Source organism: Poecilia latipinna, unplaced genomic scaffold (assembly GCF_001443285.1).
Source record: "Poecilia latipinna isolate Pla-1442-1.1 unplaced genomic scaffold, P_latipinna-1.0 Scaffold2302, whole genome shotgun sequence".
In the NCBI taxonomy this organism is placed as follows: Eukaryota; Metazoa; Chordata; class Actinopteri; order Cyprinodontiformes; family Poeciliidae; genus Poecilia; species Poecilia latipinna.
The window spans coordinates 58,712-79,889 of record NW_015114918.1 but is presented as its reverse complement, the minus strand read 5'-3'; the positions used below and the strand labels follow the sequence as shown (position 1 = coordinate 79,889).

At 38.4% G+C, this 21,178-nt stretch overlaps 1 protein-coding gene across 1 annotated transcript in view; it reads left to right on the top strand.

Moving 5' to 3' along the window:
* The window catches only part of LOC106937245 (junctophilin-1), a 36,063-nt gene extending 16,588 nt beyond the window's left edge, over window positions 1-19,475 (top strand). The window contains exons 2-5 of the mRNA XM_015018652.1: window positions 7,992-8,110; window positions 16,050-16,783; window positions 18,916-19,012; window positions 19,185-19,475. Of these exons, the coding sequence (XP_014874138.1) occupies window positions 7,992-8,110; window positions 16,050-16,783; window positions 18,916-18,996 (934 nt within the window). The 3' untranslated portion in view covers window positions 18,997-19,012; window positions 19,185-19,475. The remainder of the gene's footprint in view (window positions 1-7,991; window positions 8,111-16,049; window positions 16,784-18,915; window positions 19,013-19,184) is intronic.
* The last annotated feature ends 1,703 nt before the right edge of the window (window positions 19,476-21,178 follow it).

Genomic DNA, 21,178 nt, shown 5'->3' with positions numbered 1-21,178 from the left:
TTTATATTAATTTATTTATTTTTTATTTTTTTTATTATTAAATTTTATTTTTTTATTATATTTTATTTTTTTTTTTTTTTTTTTTTTTTTTTTTTTTTTTTTTTTTTTTGGGATGGAGGCCAACAGAGGTCTTGGTAGAGAGCTCAGTGAGAGAGAGGCCTTGGAGTAGGGAACACCAGCGGGAGATTAGGTCTGTTTGTAATCCATGGAAATAACAAAGTTTAGGGATTTTTCCAATTTAATCAAAACTGATTCTGCTCATTCTTCTTCCCTGAAATGGGGTTTGTGTAGTCAGATTTCCAATCTGCTTCTACTTGCCCCTGTATAACGAATGGCATGATGCAAAATCAGTGGAAAAATAAAAATATCCTACGTTTTAGACTTATGTCATACTTAAAGTAATGCTACTCACGCCAAATGGATTCAGCTTTACCTGTATTATGCTATATTAAGAAAAGCATTTGCTGAAGTTTTGCTAAGCAAAATGAAAGAGGATCCTAAGACTTGTACAAATGTAAGATGTGAAAAAAAAATCACTACTCAGATGTACTATTATAGTATGATAAGGATGACGACTGCTTTAGATATAAAGTATAGATAAACCCTTAAGTTTGAAAACATTTAATATTTTCTGACAGACCCACACAAAAAGTAATGCAGAATTGTGAACTGAAAGAAATATGAAGTATAGAGAGTCCAGTTGGCAGTAGAAACATAAAATAGTGTACACTGGTCCGAGTTGTCCTGCACAGCTAGAATAAGGCGTTAAGAGAACATTCATTAACAAAAAGACTCGTGAAGACCAAGAAATACATCAGAGTTAAAGTGGTGAAGTTTAAAGCATTGTTAGGTTAGAAAGTAACATCCCAAGTTTTAAACATTTCACTGAACGCTATTATCTGAAAATGAAAATAGTAACTGCAAACCTATTCAGAGATGGCCATTCACCAAAGCTGACAGGTTAGGCAAAGAAGGCATTGACCAGAGAAGCAGCCGAATGGTCCAGGGTAATTCCGGAGGAGCTGCAAAGATCCACACTTATGAGTGGGAAAATGTACTGACATTTGAAGTTGTGTTATTACAAATATGGTCTGCAAGGAGGATTGGCAAAAACAGCATGTGACACAAAGCAAAATGTGTGGAATAAAGTGTTTTGATCACATTGAAATACAGGACAAAGCTGCAAACCACTGCAAGGGGCATGAGTGGAATGAGGTTCACTTCTTTTCAGCTGGACGTCAAGCCTAACCATAGATGATCAAATAATTATATGGTTGTGTTGTAATAACCCAGGAATAACTAGACAGGGAATCACTAGACACGCTAAGAAAGGACTGAACCAAAGTCAAACCGAAACATAGCTGATCCAATCAAAGAGAAAGATTTAATTAAAACAGAAAGTAACAAAACTCAAAACCAACTGAAAGAACCCACGATCCTGACAGAGACTGTGTCACTTTCCTTTACTTTCAGTGTCTGTGCTGCATGCTCCTAACTTATCATACTGTTTCACTATATAATAAAGACCTACAGATTAATTGAAGAAGAATGTATGGCTGCAATGATCCTCACACTTTCTTCAAGGCCTTGCGCTAACTGCTAACAGGTAAAAGCTAAAATCTTTCTTAATTCTTAAGATTAAAATAGCAGAGAAGTTCTTTTCACTGAACATTACATCTGTTTAATTTGTTTGGGGGTTTCTTGTCTGTTTTACTTCATCCTTTGGTGTCATAACCCCATGATGTTTATATTCATTTACATGTATGTAACTTTTATTAGGTAACATTGCAGTACCTGGTTCTCTTACATAATACTCCTCTCTAGGTCTGCCTAGCTTACAAAGAAATTAGGGTTTGAGTAAAGAATAGAAAAAGGTAGCCAAACTAAGCAAGTCATAAGACAGAAAATAGTTTAAGTAAGTTTAAGTACTGGGCATGAATACCAGGCCAACATTTCTGTCGCACGGCCCGGCAGCTTTCTCTCCTGCATAAATTTAGCTTATCTCTTAATAACAGCCACTCTGTCTTCTGTTTAAAACCTAATTTGCTGTAGCCTCCACCCTCCAACCTTTACTGCCCCTGGTAATGTGAGCCCATAGTGTAGCCCAGAATTAATTCCTCAATAATTTCGGAGCCGGTTTTCAGCTAACTGCTAATGGTGTTAGACATGCTTGAGTAATCCTGAATTAGCAACATCCAGCAATTCAAATAGTGTGCCTGTGTCAGGACAGCTAAGTGCTAATTTGTGCTGATTGTCTGTCCTGATACCACCGAGGGCCTGTGATTTTTTATTTTTTTTTAATAAAATATAGATCCAGTTTTCAGTTTCTAATAAAGACTAATTTGCTTCTGTGACTGAATTTGTCTGGTAAGACCACAAGCATAATGTGACAAATGAAATAAAATAGGTGCTAAAAAAGAAAAGTTCTTTTATTTGCTTACGTACTGAAAAGATTGGTGCATGTCTTTTGTTTTATTGCGACTGTTTACTGTACCAGTGAGCACTCAAGTTACCATTTGACCAGGGGAAAAGGAATGGCGTATTTAATGGAAAATGTATGTGAGGAAGGGGTGGAACAAGGTTTAGAACTGTGTCAGCATATGTGAAGGAGATTTCTCAAATAGGCCATAGCCTGGGGCTTGATGGACTGAATCCTCTCTCCAAGGAATCTACTGTATGCACACAGATAAAAAACTAAACCCAAACATAAAATACCTGCTTACTGCACTCGGATGGAAGAATGACAACCCTTAAAGTGGGGAGGACAGTGGAGACTGGTGGGGACTAGGGTTTGAAATTGAACCCTTCAGTAAAATTAGAGAGGCTCCGGTGCATACCTCAGCTGTTCTGGATGTCCGAGAGGGTTCAGAGCGGTGATCTGTCTTGGTCTCCTTCCCTTTCTAATTTTGTCATTCTCTTTTATTTCTTTTCTGCTTTTTCTGAGTTCAACCCAACAACCTCCATTTTTTTTGGTTGTTTTTTTTTTTTTCAGAACATGTTTCGTCTTGACATAGAAACCAATGTTTTGATTCCACATAGAAAAAGTAATTTGTCCTACTCACCCTGCGTTCATGTCACTAAACTGTCCAGATTGTATGTATGTGTGACATTTTGCAGGTTCAGATACCTTGATTTGCTTGGACTCAACCCCAGACCTGAGTGCTTGCAGAGTCCAAAGCTAAACGGGAACAGGTGTTGCTTTATATTCAAAGCCACAGGGCCTTGTGAGGCTGCTGGCATGTTTGACAAGTTATACAGCTTAATACTTCTTTTTTTCAGAGGTCATAAGTGAGTTTGCACTCTGCTGCAGGTCAGATATATTCTTTGAATTGCTGATCACCGTAATGTTTTTTCGTAATTTGATCTCCAGTAGATTATGTTTGCTTTAGCTCTGCCTTAAACTGGTAAAATGGCGCAAATATTGGCGTTTCCATGATAGATCCAATTTCATAAAGTATAACATGTCATTTCTCAGATTGACACATTAATAACACACCTGTGGTTCTTTGAAAATAAAAAAAATGCACAAAATCCATTAGAGGCATATGTATGACATCTGTGCTCTCAACATCCTCTTGTTGATAAGGAAATGTCTGCATTGTGATTATAACCAGTTTCTTGGTTTGCACTAATTACTGGAATGGTGACTAGATCAGGACAATGTTTAGTTTGTTTACCTTGACCCTTCAATACCAAGCATCTGATATTATATGTGACTAAAGTGCAGCCTGTGGCTGTGACTTAACTAAGTGAGGAGTGCCTCATGCTAAGGGAGCATTACCTTGGGCTAGCTTTGGCTTTGTGTCTTTGCATGCAAATCCCTTATTAACATCTAGATCATAGATATGGGCCTAAGAGAATAGGACGTGGAATATGTTTGTTTTCCATGGGACTACGTGTGCTTTTTAATTTTACCCTATAAACGAGTTTATAGGATACTGTCACACAAGGAGCTGTTTGGACCCACTTTCCGTTGACTAGGGTTTATTACCTGTGATTTTCTGCTTTGTTTTGGAAGCATGGAAGCTAAATCGAACTCTGGTACAGACAAAGCAAGCGGAGTCTGGCTCACCTGAAAGTGTGTGATTTGCTTGCAGTGGGAAACGCAATTGGACTATCCAGTGAACCAAAGACAGGGAGTGAACCTGCCACATTCATCTTATGAACAAAGCAACATGCCAGATGGCTCACTGCTTTGTCTGCTGCTCATACTGGGCAGCTTCTAGAGAAAATAGCAATTAGAATAGAACATAAAAGAACAACGAAAAAAAAAACAGAATAGAACTTTAAAGTAAAAACAGAAACCACAACGCTGCATAATTTTTGCAATTTTGGTTTGCAGGGATGTGGTGAACATTTCTGTGCTATGAGTGTATTTGCATAAAACAAAATATGTTAACCTTTACAGTATTTCACCATAAACATCATCAGAGCAAATGGTCAAACTTTCAAGAAGGAATAGGAAGGACACACCGTCATTATCAGCTATGCAAAGCTACTACCAATTTGCTTCACTGCTTCCATGTCTTTCAGGAGGGAGTGTGAGAAAAAAAAACTGCCTTCAAAATAAAAGCCTACACATTTCAAAAAGTTAAGTCCTAAAAATATTGATGTACAAATTAATGGAACAAATTGCAATAACTGTTGTTCGCAGGAACTTGGACAAATTACTATCCTAACAGTATCCAAAATGTATTGCTTTTTTTTTTTTTTATGTCTCAACCATCTCATTTATAGTGCATGCCAAGAACAAAACCAACCATTCCTTTCATTTCTTCCTTGCACACGCCTGTATTTTCTCACCTTTCGTTTCACCCCCTCTTGTCCCAATGCTCTATCACACCTCCACTCCCATCATTTTCTGCCTGTCACCTCCCACCAGCAGACATCCTGTCTGGGAACAGTGTGCATCACTTCTTCGGTCTGTCCATGACTTCACTGTGCTCAGATTCTTTGGGCTGTGTCACGGACATTGCTGCATACAGTCATGCCTTTATGCAGCGATGAAAATAGCAGTAGAATTATATAGGTCCCTCTGAACATCTGCAGCCCGTATCAATATCGTGATCTATGTCTTTGCTGTTAGTCTACAAGATTACGAAGCTGTCCAGTGTCTCAGCAAATAGCCAAACTAATACAATTTTTGCAACTACAGTAACTTGGAAGCATGTCCGACTCTGCAGCTGGGTTAAAAATTTATTAAGCTCAAGTTCTTGTCTGCAGCAGCTCCGTGGTTTCCAGACATAACCACACAGCCTCAGTGCGTCCTTTGTCTTCGGGTGATGTCCCGACTTATTTCGGTTCCTCATGCATTTTAATATTTTCACTGTCCAGCTTGTCCTAAACAAGACAGTCCAAAGTCTTTTTGAATTAGAAAAGTCTGTCTAACGGAGAGATGCTGAGGGAGAGGAGCGGCCCGCATGCAGACGGATGAGGGCAGACGTCAGTAGCTAGCTGAAGGATTGAAAAAACAACAACAACAAAAAACGGGGAGCATTGATTGAAAGAAAGAAGGAGGGAGAGGAAGATGGATGAGCGGGGTTAATCAGGCCAGCTGGCACAGCTGTCGATACTTATAGTGATGCTAGATACTTTGCAGCTGCATCCTGTACTTCCTTGTTGTACATTCTTGGAGTATTATAGCACTCCAGTTTTAAATAAGTGCATAGTGCACATAGAACTCTTGCTGTTCATGTTCTTGTTACTTTTTTTTTAATAAATCCAGTGGTACATATCTTTACCGAATACGTAGTTAATCTAATAAGCTCCTGTATTTATATATTATTATTGTTGTTATTTGCTTTAAAATCATCTACTTATTTTTTTTAGATGTTTTGTTGTTTTAAATGGTGCCTAGATCACTTCTGTGCTACTGTCTTGACCAAGAATCCCTTGAAAAACAAAATGATTTCAATGAATATTTGTTTCATTGTGCCGCTGTAGTACAGTACGTCTCAGCACTGCTTATTGAACCTGAAAATATTCAACTTTAAATCAAGGTTTTCTGTTGATCTAAGTGTGTGCATACAGAACCATGGCTCTGATATAGATAGTTTCTGGTCTCTTTAACCTTCAGCAAATTCATACCAATATTTTATAACCTTACATTGTGATTTCGGTCTAAGCTCAGTTTTCTATACCACCTGTTTGTTGGGGCTACTTCTTTAGTTCGGTGTTTTGTTGTATTATGTAGATTGATAATCAAGGAGTTTATTTCCATTCATGGTTGTTTTGATCCTTGTTTGGCCTATCAACTCTCATAGAAAATGAGAATAATGTCTCATACGAGACATTTTAACCTCTTCGCAAACCCAAAATATTATTAAGTCAAAGATTGCAATTTTGCCATACTTAAACTTGAGTCTTAAGTTGCAAAACTAGTAACCTCAGAAGAACTTAGGAGAAATGGGCTAAAGAGTCAGACTCAAATTTTGGGATATGGATCTTCTTAACAATCTTGCTATCATGTAATCAGAAATGGGAGCGAGCAGGTAAACCATACTTCTGACATCTATGTGCAAATTCTCTTTGCTAGGAACATTTGCAGAGTGTAAGTTATTAATGATTCTTAACTATCTGTTAATGTTTGAGGTGTTTTATAAAAATCACCACATGGATTTCTCTCACAGCTCTGTGTTAATGACGTCGATTCTTTTCAGAACTTAAATGTATCACTTATTCCCTTGGAGTTAAGCAGGTGTAATTAGAGGCAAACTTTCTCAGCTTCCAGCTTTCCAAAAACAAAAGCATTTTGTCTTGGATTAATTAAAAAGTTGGACATTCTCACTGTTTCATGGACTCCATCGTGCCTGAGCCTCTGTTTGATGCCTCACATCATACATTGGCACAGAATAACTGTTAGACTTGACAACAAACATTTCAAATGTAGATTTAGAATATAGTTTTGAAGCTGTTTGACTCATTTTGCAGTTCTACATTAACAAATGTCAATGTAGAACTTTGCACAAATGTAGAACAATTTGCACAATTGTTCTTTAAAGAATACATCTTATCAGTTTTTAAACTTATTCACCGGCTTTCATAGAAAGGTCACCAGGATATAAAATTAAATTTTCTGAAGAAGATGCATGCCAATGGGTCAAATTTGGCTTTAGGATTGCCAAATTTGATTGCATGTAGATGTTAATCTCAGAGTCCCTCAACGACTTGAATCTTGATTTAGACCTGGACTTGGAAAAAAATGACTTCTGGACATCTTGAATGACCTGCTGGCATTCACAAAACCAGGCAGGTGGTAGAAAATTGCTTTATTGATTGTCGAAGGTGTTAGGAAATATCCTTAAGGTTGGTGGAACTGACACACTGTCAGGCCAGAATGTATCATAGGGGAAAAGTCCTCTTTACAACATGAAAGGTCAGCTAAAAAAAACACCCCAAAATCCAGAGGTGCAAAAATAGAAACCAGCAACAAATATAAACTATGGTTTAATATGTAATTTTATGTTTTATGAGACATTCTCAACATATTTAGTTGCTTTTCTGCTTCTTATGTTATTCTATAGTTGTACAATACACTACAAATCTAATCATGCACTCTGTGTGCCTACCTGTGTGTGTGTTTTTCTGCCCTCTTTGAGACCATTTCTGATAGCCCAGTGCAGTGCTCCAGAGGGCATTAAGCTCTTGCTAGGCTTTGGCTTTGCTCCATTTGGAAAATCAGGATTTGGATTTCAGATGGCAACACAAGTGAAAGTGTTATGTTATCCAAGAGGGATGGGTTGAGTTGTACAGCTTAGTGTGAAGTGAATAGAAAGGAAAAAAAAATAGGAGAAAGAAATGATAACAGCAGAAAGCAATTTAATCTGAAAATTGTAGCATGTTTAGTAACTGTCGAAAAGCATTTTTGCTCTAATAGAAAGGGTTCATAAATGTGTTTGACTAGCTATTTCTACTTGAAACTTCAATCGATATTCTGTGCTTGTAATATAGTTCCTGTTTTCTAATGTTGTTGCTCCTTGTGTTGTCTGCAGGACGGCCCATGCCAGGACAAAAAGCGAGGCAGCAGAACAAGCCTCCATCTCTGCCGTGCATGAGTCGGAAATTGCCAGGGCGGTTGCCAGGGAGCTCTCCCCCAACTTTTACCAGCCAGGTAACATTTTAAAACATTCCATACACAGCATGCAGTATGTGTCCTCTCAGCGCAAACTTTTGCTTCATTCATGCAGGTGTTCTTGCCGTAACTGAGTGTTGGCAGCATGTTCGAAGTGCAGTCAACTCCGCAATGCAAACAGACAACAACTTAAGAAATGATCCTGTCTTACTTTAACAGGGAGAAATTCGACCACATTGGGATTGGGTCGTCTAGGCATGGATGTGTCTGGTTAAAATCATACAACAGCAGAATTCATAGTTTCATTTGTTATGGCTAGTCATCCAGATCCTGAGGCAGCAAAGCTTATCCAGACCATCACCTGACCACCATCAGTCATCAGTGTGTTTAATGGGCCATTCACTCTTGGGAAGATTCACTCATTTCCATGCTTTCTCCAATCATGGATAATATCTCTCACTGTGGTTCTCTGGAGTCTCAAACCTTAGCGGTGCCTTTGTCAGCCTAACCAGACGTACGTCACTGACCTTGTTTCTCACCTGTTCTTGTACTTCTTTAAATCAAAGCATGATATGTCGCTTTTGGCCTACTACGTGTTGTCACAAGGTCTATTTATGGGACTTCTTGATTCTGCGGTTCAAGAAAGGATCTGTAGGGAAGAAGGAGGGTCGCTTTTTCACATACGATGAAGTTGGTTTGGAAGACTTTTTCTCTCTCAAGAAAATGACAATTAGAACGCAGGTTTTTCTATTTAATTGTGTTATCTTTGTTTGATACTAAATTCTCTTGAATCATCTGAAGTACTTTCAGTGTAACAAAAGCAAATGCATAATAAATCTTATGGGGATAAACACAGCACTGTAAGCTTACAGCAAAGCAGCAGCTGATAGGGCTTTGAGACACACTCTGTGTTCCTTTGTGGCTTTCCAACTCAAGTTCAAACATTTTTAAACACATGGAGTAACCATGCCCGGATCAAGCGAGCATTCATAAAAAAAACACACACACACACCAAACAAAGCTGGCAAGATTGATTTCTCTTCCACTCCTTTAAAATTCTTTATCGAAACTGTAGAGGACTAAAGCAGGGATAAAGCTATGCTGAAAAGGTCCCAGTTGGTTAGCACACTTGGATATGAAAACCATCTATCCAGAGTCAAGCTGCAGGTGCACTGTGGGGTTAAGGAGGTCAGCGGCTTTGGTGTACCGCAACACATTTTCTTGTGGCTAAATCCATCCCAGCATTTGCGTGGCCATGCACGTAGAAATGGTTACAGGCAAGGCTTTCAGTCATTGTAGTGTCGAAGCACAGACGTGGTTGTAGGATCTGGTTTTGCAAAGGCGCTAATGGTAACTGCAATCTGTAAGCACTCGAATGTAACTCTGACGACCCCTGTTTCTCTAAGCGACACATTTGTCCATGAAGTTCAGATTTTATGAGGCTTGTTAACAAGAGGGAAGTGGGTTTCTGTGCACATTTGAGCATTTCACATTGACTATTTGAGCTTGTTCTTGAGCTTCTGCTCGGAACACAAACAAAAAAGAGATTGGTGTCCCGGCTGTGTGATTAAACAGTCGAGACACTGAAGACAAATTCGAACACTACAATGAAGGCCTGTGTGTTTATACTAAAACAGGCCACTATTTTTTTCTGAATGGCAGCTTTTATCTTCCCTGCTCTCAAAGGCTTGTTGTGATTGAACGAATCGCTAAAGTCAACGCAAAATAAAAGAATGCATTTTTTGTTTCTTGATTTTCTTTCTGACTGAAGGAGCATAAGGGGTGGTGGAAATGGAACCCTTCAAAAGTTTCCTTCTACTTACCCCATGCGGTTCTCACTTTTCCTCTGCCTGACAGTTTAACAGGCATACTGTCTTCAAAGCATAGGGTGTCAACTCAGCCCTATTTAGTCTTTTTACAAGGTAGGCTGAGCTTTACAAAGTAGCAACAGACATATAATACTAAATAAATTATCAAGTTGTGTATTTTCTTTTAAAGTTGTGATGCAACTGAGGTCAGAGGTGGACATAAAGGGGCAGACGTTATACAAAAGAGCATTTTCGTGGAAAGCATTGTGGTGGATGTTGGATGATATTTGTGTGTCATTTAAAAAGCAAGAAAACCTAGTCTCTTTTTTGTTTTATCAAGCTTATTCATTACAGTACACTCTGTCAGTACACATTATATGATGATTGCATTAAAAAATGAATCAATAAATACTACCTACAAAACAACTCCCCCTGTTTCAGCATGGTTTACTGATGAGCTTCCGCTGCCATCTAAATATCAGTAATTTATTTTTCTCCTGTTAGTTTGGAGTTCATGACACAATGACAGGCTTCCATGACAAAACTTGTTGAGTGGAGTAATGTTTTACAGTACAAGCAGACTTCTCTCACTACAGATAGCGCTTTTAAATCCCTAGGTTAGGTGCCGTTCTTTTAGCTCTCCTATTGCTCTCAGACAACATTTCTCCTGAATTTGGCCTTCTCATTGGTCAAATATCTACATCGATCATCAACATATGACGTCACAGTGAAGCTGGAGACTGAGATATCGTTACTTCCTTCTGGGCTTGTCGTTGTGTTATACATTGTTGCATGAGATTGGTGTTTCATGTATGACGAATCCCTTTTTGGCAACCAAAAATAAAAGCGAATACAGCTTGTGTTAGTTATGAGCTTTGAACACAATTGAAGAATAAATGCGTAAAGTATTTTTTAAAGCTATACTCATTCTGTGAATTTATCTAAACCACTAGCATTATATGTTTGGTGCTAATCTTTCCCCTATTCTGCCTGAAAAAGAGCTAAAATATCCAGAGAAGCAATGCCACGCCTTTTTGTTTATTTTTATTTACTGTGTAAGATCAATGCTATCTTCACCCCCTAGCCCCCTACCATTTGATCGAATATTTTTAGCCCTATGAGCAAGCAACATTTGGGCCCTTTCCAAAAGCCACTACAAAATAGTAGGTGACATACAGATTGACAATGGGGTCCATTCAAGCATGTCGCTGTCTAAGCCACAGAAATGGCCGGCCAAGGCCAGAGACATCCTGTGGTTTGTTTGTGTTGTGGAAAACAGTGGTCATGCCTGGCAGGCTGAGTGTTCTCCATATCCACGTGTGTGCGTGTGTGTGCAAGTGTGTGCAGGGAGAGTGTCCTTGCCTTATAAGTCGGATCATGAATGAGAGAGTGGCCGATGTCATAATAATGTGCAGCGCAGGATGACATATGAGCCAGAACATTTAAACGTTCAGTTACGTAAGCTTGTCTGTTAAGTCCTGCTGAAAGCCAAACACGCACCTGCAAATAACCAAACTTATTCAACATATGTTAATTTGTTTTGTTTTTGCAGTATGAAGGAAGTCAGATTAATACAGATTGTCAAGATTTCTGGTTTGTCTCTGTGGCTGGCTTTTCATGTTTGACTGTACACATCCCATATTTGCAGCTTCCTGGGGGAAAAATGTAATGCTACTCTCAAACAAGTTTACTTACAAAGAAGATTAATATATATATATATATATATATATATATATATATATATATATATATATATATATATATATATATATATATATGGTGTGAAAAAAATATTCAGAGTGAATTCAATCAGAATAAATGACTTTTCCAGTGTAATATGGCTTCCTTTCTAAATGCACACATCTTCATACTTTGGTTTCTAATAATATAGCTACAACTATGGGTCCATATCTCTTGTTGTTTGTAATTAGCATTTCAGACTCATGGCAGATTATCACTAAGATTGGGACTATGCACTTCAAAAGGAAAGAGAGGGTCAAAGCAAATAGGACCCTGACCTTTCCGATTGATTCACACACACACAGCACCCTGGAGGGGGAGTAGTGGGGGTTTTCTGGGCGTGGCCTGTGGCGTGACGTTAATTGGGCTATATTTGGTGCTGATGTGTGCTCACAGAGGTCTAATGGAGAAATAGTTGAAATCCTTATGCACTGAGAGGACTTTGCTCCTGCGCTCGCACAGCAGCTGTTCCTTCCTTCAGCCGCTCACCAGAGAGATGGGTGGGGGTGGGTTGGTTTGGGAGGGGAGGGCAAGCGAGATCTTGCTCCACCCTTTTTGACCCCGTCAAGGTGTACTTGAACCAGGTGGAGTCATAAAAGCCACTAGCTGTCAGGGCTGAAAGGCAGACACGAGCAGGTGTTGCTGTGTATTCATAGCAGCAGATGGGGTGTAAGTTTTCACTCAGTAGTTTTCCCTTAAGTTAACCTAACACAGAAACTTCTTATGACTTTCAGGAAAAGAGAATGTAAAGTGAATTAATAGTCGCCTATTAAAAATAGCCTACTAGTGATATATATCATATTGCAATTTTGTTTTTGAATCTACTAATTAAACCTGTTCAAGGAAAACCTTAACCTTCGTTGTTGGGCTATTAAGTCCAGAAACATTCAGGAAATGCACGTTCCCCGTTGTTGACCTTTTTTTTTTAATTCTCCAATTACTTAAAGATAATTTATTTCCGTTGCATTGAACAGCAGCCAGTGAGTAACTCTTCACACACCCATACACAAGAGAGGGGCTCTCATTTAGATACTCTTGTATCTAAATGTCAGGTTTTTGTGACAGAAAAATAGGATTGATCTTTTTCAAGCTACTCCCACATGAAATAGGAAATTTCATTAGTACAACTAAACTTTAAAAAAAACCACAAAATGAAAAAAAAAAAAGAAAAATAAAGAAATTAAAAATGGTGAACTCACCCTCTTTTGTTTATTTGGATGCAGGCCTAAAAAACTATCTTCATCTTTAGCTTTCTAGCAGCAACCCAATTAACAGGTCAAAACTAACAGGCATTTGGAGTTTTCTAATATTTTTTTATCTGCTTCAACATAAACCCTAGGAAAAACCCATATCATAATGCTGCACCCACTATTGTTTCCTTTGTGGCATTTTTAAATACTGTTCCATGTGTATTTTTGCCTACCCTGTAGGCAGAAATTCAATCTGTGTTTCAGCAGATTCACACATTCTCCCACAAGATTTTAGGTAATTTAAGCTAAGCCTGAATGTTTTCTTTGAAAGCAAAGGCTTCTGTTTTGCAGTCCTACTCCTTTGTCCAAACATATAAAGACAACAGGAGGACTTCTTGGAAACTCCTCCTGCTCCTTCACTGTTGCTGTTGGCCTCTGAGTAGTCTTCCTGTCTACTTTCTGTATTGCAGTCCATTTCAGAGACATTTCCCATATTTGATCCAATTATTGAGCATGGTCCGTTTTATAAAAACTGCATGTGTTTAAAAGAATGGGGATTTTTGTTGTGTAGCCTTCTCCTGACTGATGCATTTGGATAACATACTTTGGAGCCAGTGTGAACCTCCCTCAAATTAGGACTTTAGTTAATGAACAAACAAATAAATAAGTGAATTCAACTTTTAAATCATTTATTATAGTCTTACTGTTTCACTTAAAAATACATTTGGTAAAAGCACACTCGTGAGATCCACTCTGTCAGGAAGACAGGAAGGATATGCACTCCTGTCCTCCCATCTGCCAGTTGGAGTCGGAGATTTTAGGAAACATCTAACTGGATAAACAATATTTCATACAAACATATAGAAATTAGTTTGTTAGGTTCTTGATCTGAATGAATTGTGGTGACAGTGAACAGTTTTCTACTCGGATGTGAATAGCTGCTGCAAATAACAAATTCTAGTTTAAACTTTTACTGCTTCTCACAAAAATGACTCACAGTTTAGTTTACTTTTTGGGTAGGATTATGTTACCTACTTATATGGACCATCAAAGTGTGCCAGTCAGCTATGTCATAGGGTGATCAAAATCAAGAACTTTGAGATTCTATTTTATGTCTGAAAAGTGGTCAAAGTTGCACCATGTTTGTTTTTAAGTTACATAAGTGGAAGATATATCAAATTATTACAAAACAAAATGGCACAAATCTGTGTCTTATAACTTTCACTAAAGAGGCGCTGTGAATAAAAGAGAGCATAACTCAATATATGGGGAGAGCATGTGGACTTTAATTCCAAGAAGGTGATATTCTACTTGCCGTACAGTACCGGCAAACCACTTAAATCAACAATTTGCCATGAGGCAGTGGAGGAGAAATATCTTTTTCTGGTTGCTGTTGTCTCCTAGCCTGACAAGGCAGCAGGGAAGCCCTATCATTTTTTATAAAGCAGAAACAGGCTTGTGTAGGTGTTTGATTGTCAGCTCTTCAAGAAAAACAGAACTTAAGCTGTAAATACCAGTAACAAAAATTTACACAATGTCCTATAATATGAAATTATGAAAAACAGGCTGCCTAGGAATGGCCAGCTGAACTCAGTCTAATGCCCGCTGGCAACAGATGTGAAATGCAGGCAATGTACTTCTTCCTGCTGTGTTTGCGTGCGCGCGCACACATATTTATATATAAATTTTCATGTTTTTTTTTTTTAAAGCTTCTCTCTTTTTAACTGCCATTCGTATCGTATTAAGGTCAGGAGGAGTTACACTGGGTCATAAAGGGCTGATCTGTTATGTTTTGTACGGTTGTATGATTGCCCACATTTGTGCATGAGGAGGATAGAGCGCTCGCATGTTGGTAAGAGTGCACTGGAGCAGAAAATGTGCCGTGGATTAACATAAGCAGAACTGGCAAACTGCTGCAGCTTAGACAAAAAGCTTGAATTCTAGTAAGCTTAACGAGGCAACAGTGATCTGAAGAAGAAATATGGAAAATGTACTTTTTGAGATGAATATCTTCTAATATCATTGAAAAGTTTAATCGAGCAATTTCATTTAAAAAGTAAAAACTCACAATATGGATTCAATACATACAGAGAGTTACATTTTAAACATGATGTCGATGTGGTTTCACTACTCTTCCTCGTGACAATATGCTGTAGTTTGTCTATGGAGTTTGTATGCTGGCTTATCGAGCACAGTGACACTTGGGTCATTAAAATTATTATAGGTGCTTTTGGTAGTTCTTGCTTAAAAAATCAATTTGCATCTCGAATAAGGTTGTCACCAGAGGGAAGTGAAATGCTCTAAAATATTCACGAAGCTCTGGACTCCAGGTGCAGTACATGTCTTGTGAATCTCCTTCAAACTTTAGAATGGGCTTTACTTCACTATTCTCGCAAGACTGTGGTGATTCCTATCCAGAGGATGTAAAATCAGCTTTTAAATTTCTTAAAAGCAATAGGGTTTTTTTTCTGTCTTTTTTTCCCTCTGTTCAAGTTTGTACGAATCACATTAGAATAGTTGTCATGAAAGCATTCGACCTGAAGCTGTTTGAGGCTGTAGGGGTCGTGAAACATGTTCTGGATGGTGAAAACCATCTACAACATGTTAGGAACCCCCACCACCTCCACAGGAATCTGTCCCCAAACAGAGCGAAATTACTCACTCCCGCCTGTGGAGCTGCAACTCTTATTGAGCTATGGTGTGAAATTAAGCTGGGGAGATATGTTAAGTCTCACAAATGTTTACATGTCCCTCCTTTCTCTTTGTACTGGGTCTTGGTCGTGGCAGTTCAAAAACAAATTAGGAATGCCACATAGCTGAAAGGTAAATGGAGATTATGAGTACAGGAGGCCCCCAGCACTCCACAATAAGGCCGTTTACACAGATATAAGCCTGGATATACTGACTGACCACTTTGATTTTGATATTTACGTACCAGCTGTACAAAGTGTATTGTAGTAAGAAATAAGTACATATGTTACATATGTTCCTCTGAAGCTTTTTGAAACCTAATAATTAATTGAGTCAATTCCAGTTGAGCATATCAAAAAAGGCTAATCAGTCTTTGAAACAGTTCTTTCCTCTTCATTTGATTTCATAGCTTTTTTTAAATAAGATGGTATCCCTACAGTTGTAAAAGTTACAGTTGTATTTTTTTGTGTGTGATATAATCCCAGTAATCATTCAAAGTGGACTTGAGGCTCCCATAACAATGTGTGTTACTTCTTTTTCCCTTTTCAGGACCAGACTACATAAAACAACAGTCAAAAGAGCCAGTGGAAATTAAAGAGGTCCCTGTTGAAAAGAAGGAAGAATCCCCACATGATTCTCCTCACTTTTACCGCAAAGGCACAACTCCACCCCATTCTCCTGTCGCTAGCCCTGCAGCCACTCCTCCCCCCTCACCTGACACTAAGAAGAAGACTGGCCAGATTGGCAACAGCATCAGCCACAAACCGAGCAAAGAGGAAAAACCATCCCGCAAGATAAGCAAAGAAGAGAAGTCCAGTTATAAGGCCAGCAAGGACGAGCGATCTAGCAGGAAGCTAAGTAAAGAAGAGAGGCTATCCTTCACCGATGGGCCTAAGACTTCTCATGCACACATTGAGGCTCCTCCTAAACCAACTAAAGTTCAGCAACAGGCCCCAGCAACCGCTCCTCCCGTGCAGCCTCCTACTGTTCCAGTCAATGGCCAGCTCCACTCTGAATATCACAGCTACTACGTTAAAGCCACTCCACGGGGCCCTCCACCTCCTGAGCCTGAGGAAGTGGAAGAAGAGCCCAGTGCCCAAGCTCTGGCACGTCTGCCCCCGCAACCCAAGTCTTTCAGCACCCCTACCCCTACTCCTAAGACACCTTCCATTCGGGACAGCAAGAGCGACCCAAAACTCAGGAAGCAAGATTCCCTAAAACCAAAGAGCCTTGCAGACACAAAGAAAGCAAGCATGGAAATTGCAGAAAGCACAGAAGAAACAGTAAGTATGCCGTAGCTCAACCAAAGTTCGTGGTGGCTATTGTTGACCAGATGAAAAAAGTTGACATCACAGTACCTGAAGCTAAATTTGATATACTAACATTCAAATGCCTGAGGCTAAGATGGTATATGTATTTTTAAGTAATTTTCCCAATTGGCTTTTTAAGGTAAAAATGGTGCTGCCTACCATTAAATGTTTTATACCAGCCATTTTAGGGGGGCATTTCATACTTCCATTTACAAACAATGATTAAAATTAATCTTATATGTTTTACTTGTAGCTTAGTGTAGGGACATAACATTACAGTGTCTCACACTTCACAGATTTCTTCTCTGTTTGATTTTGTCAGACTAAAATGTTTCTGAACTTCATAAAAATATAACCAGATTAAGTGCAAAATGGAGTTTTGAAATGATTTTATTTGCTAAGGTATAAAAGCTATCCAAACCAACCTATCCATCCACATATGAAAATATTATTGACCCCTTTGGTAAATGTGGAATATACTGTAATTAGTGACCATTTGGTTTAATTTCTCTACCCACATCTATGCCTCATTGCCGTCAGCCCAGTAAAATCAGGAAATTACCTTAATCCAACATGCCTGACATCTATCCACCTACAAATAGCAATAAAGTCATTTTTAGGCTCCAGGAAGTAAGAGAACCACAGTAACACTCATTATCCACAAGTGGAAAAAGGAAAGAAAACAGAAAAAAAAACATCTAAAGCACTACAGACCTCAGCTACCTCAGTTAAGGTCAGCTTTTATGATTCATCAACACGTAAAAGACTGGACAAAACGAGGTGAGATCCAGGCCAAAACCACTGCTGGCAAAAAGAACACAAATGTCCATCTGAAATTTGCCAACAAGACTTCCTGATGATCCCCAAGACAATTTGGTAAAAAATATTTTGTAGACTAATGAGTCAAAAGTAGAACTTTTTGTTTTTGTTGCACCATAAAACTAGCGCAGATTCTGTATGGGCCTTATTTTCTCCTTCACAACTTGAACAGTGAATTCTGCTCTTAAGCAGAATACCATGAACAAGAATATATGGCCATCAGTTTGTGACCTTAAAATTAAGAGCACTTGGGTTAAACAGTAGGAAAATGATCAAAACACACCAGCAAGTCTGTAAGGTTAATGCTTTGGAGTGGCCTAATCAAACTGAAGTCTGGATTTAAGTCCAATTGAAATCCTGTAGTATGACCTGTGTCCACAGTGAAGCAAAAGACTGAATCTCAGCTACAACAAAGGTAGCCAATCAGTTGTTAGCTGAAGGACAATTACTTTTTCACATAGGGACAGGATGGTTTTGGACAGCTTAATTTGAAAATCTAATTTTGTACAGTTTGTCATATTCTTTGTCATATTAAAATGTGAAATGATCTGAAACATTTGTGTGAGACAAACATATTTCAAAACTTATTATGGGTGACATTTGTAATTCTTCCACAGGGCAATCTAAGTTTACATCGCTAAAGGACAAATGTTATGTCTGCATCATGAAACAAGGGGATTAGTTACATTACCCAAGATTTAGATTTTACTACTGCTGTTGATAATTTGAATACCCTATGCCAATTTATTAAACAGCAGTACCGCAAGTAGGATTTGAAATGCTAAAACACCTAAGTAAGTGGGTTTTTTTTTTTTTTTTTTACATGAACATAATATAAAGGGTGAAAATGGAATAGAGGGAATAGAGGTACTGAACAAGGGAAATTTTCAAATATACTAACTTTGAAAGTTAGCGTGTTTGGCCCCTTTTACAAGCTAATCCCTAGCCCAATAAGCTAACCGCAGGTAGGTAATGTTAGTATTTAGGAAGTATGGTACTTATAACTGATGCTATATTTAATATAGGGGAGAAAATACATAAATTTTAACTGATGTGTGAAACTATTTCTTGCAGAATCCAAGTGACATTTAACTTTTGTGTTCTTTTTCTGTGAAATGCTAAGATACTAGTTGCTAGCTAAAGCTTAATTTTAACAAACAGATGAGACTGCTTTCAATCTTAACAGTTACCTACTGATTAAATGAAATGAATGAACATTGTTTTTTCCCATTTTTGGGGATGGGGGTGTTGCTGTTATAGACTAATGTTATTTTTTGTTTTCGCAGGGTCCTAACTCAATCCTTGTTGCTATGGTAATGCTGTTGAATATTGGCCTTGCAATTATATTTGTCCACTTTCTGACATGATGATTTTGTTTCTATGGTAAGTTAACTTGTATAAAAGTATTATCTTTAATAGTTCTGCTCTACGGCGGAAAAGTAACCCAGACATGATAATTTGTGCATGCCATACAAAGATGTCCTTTTTTTTTATTTGTGTACATATCTGAAATGTGACAAGGGGCCAATTAAATCCAGACTGCTCTACATTGCAGTGAAACCATGGCAACTGGTACAGTTGCATTGCCGGCCTTGAAAAGTGAAAATGGCGCCAGTGAGAAACGGGGGCGGCCGGAGGTGTTTAGGAATCAGCATGACACCGAAGAGAATGAAGAGAGAGGCATCACTACTATCAACCTGTCTTTGGCCCTCTTTAGGGCCAACCCTGTCAATTAGCACTCCTTTGGCTTCTGTATAAGCAGAAGTGAAATGTTATGTCTAGTGAGTTGAAAAAAAAAAAAAACCCAAAGAAAAAAAAAAAAAAAAAAAGGGAAAACGCAACCAAACGTACAAAGTATGAAAAAAGAAGTTCTTGAAACCTACATGTGTGCTGACCCAAGCTCAGGTCTCTGTAGCCCACTCTCACTGCCTTGGCAGAGATAGCAGTGGGCTGACGGACCTTGCTGGAGGAGTGCGGAGATGCACTTTTAGTTGACGGGAGCAAACAGCTGCCTTTCTATTTTGCCATCTGACGTTTTGATGGGGAGATGTGAGCCCAGCCCCAGGGCGGCCAAGAGAGCGATAGTGAGAGAGAGAGAGAGACAGGGGGAGGAGAGAGAGGGAGGGGGGGTGGCGATGGTGTTTGTGGATGGGGCTAGGGACTTGGGTGTTTGGAGGGTTTTACTGGGGTTCAAGCCACTCTTGCAAGAGCAAACCGCGCACGACCGTTGCCAGCAGTCAGTGCTTGCACGGTCACTAGCCAGTCTTACTCTGTTAATCCAAACATCCCTGCAGCTTTCTCAAGCTCCGTCCATTGTAATCCAGGATACACTGCTTTTGAAACACTCCCCGTGCATGGTACAGTTTTAAATTTTTTTGTTTGTTTGTTGTTATGTAGCTTTTCGTTCACTGTTGTCCTCCAACTGTTGGTTACCTGCATTTTTATGCTTGTAGAAACTTTGTCAGAGAATGAGTAAAATAATTGTTTTTTTTTCCCGTTTTATTTAAATTTTACTCATTTCTACCAATTGAGCTGTAATTTGACATTACACATCCATGTTTTTGAAAGTGCAATATCTTTTTTTTTTTGTCAAAGGCTTATAATCTATTTAGCCAGAGATAGTGTTCTGCTATTCTAATAAAAAAAAATCAGTTTTTATTTGTCAAACACAGGTGATTTGAATAGCCTGTTTGTTTTTTTTTGTTTTTTTGTTTTTGTTTTTTAATACGGCGTTCACCAATGGCAGGAATTGTGACGACGAACTTGGTTTATTCTTGAAAAGTCAGATAGCTCTGTGAGAGTGAAGTAACAAATGTCTTATATTATTTATGAAATGAGAAGAGAAAAGAATATATTTTATTGTACATGCCTACACCCTTTCCGCTTTAATGAAGTCCATTATTCGCTTTCACCGTTTCACGCCACAACTGAGATGCAAAACCACAGCTTCCCAAAGCTGCTGGAGTAAAAAAAAAAAAAAAAAAAAAAAGGCCCAGCCGTGCATGTGTATGAGACTGGATTTTGTGGACAGTGGAACTTTATTCAGGTTTAGACCATGGGGAATGTGGATCCAGGGAGAAGAAAATATGCCTTTAGAAGTCTTTAACAGTGCTACTGTTTACCTCAAAAGAGATGAGGAAGGGAGGGAAGGGAAATAGATGCCATCCTTGTCTTAACTCTATTGTAGGGGGGAGGGGAGATGTTTTGACTGTTGTCGTCACCTGAACCATGCTTTTGACTTGCTTCATCCTAGCTGCTTGTAGTCTTTGTTGCGGGTATGGCATGAGTTTCTTTGATTTCCAAAGTGGTTATTTATATGGTGGACGTTTTACTGTCACCTCTACCAAGATGGAATATTTATTCATTGTACAAATGATGTGTTTGTTAAAACATTGGTCATCACCAATAAATAGATAAATAAATATATAAATAAATAAAAAAAAAAAGCAAAAAAATTATATATATATATATATATATATATATATATATATATATATATATATATATATATATATATATATATATATATATATATATATATATATATAT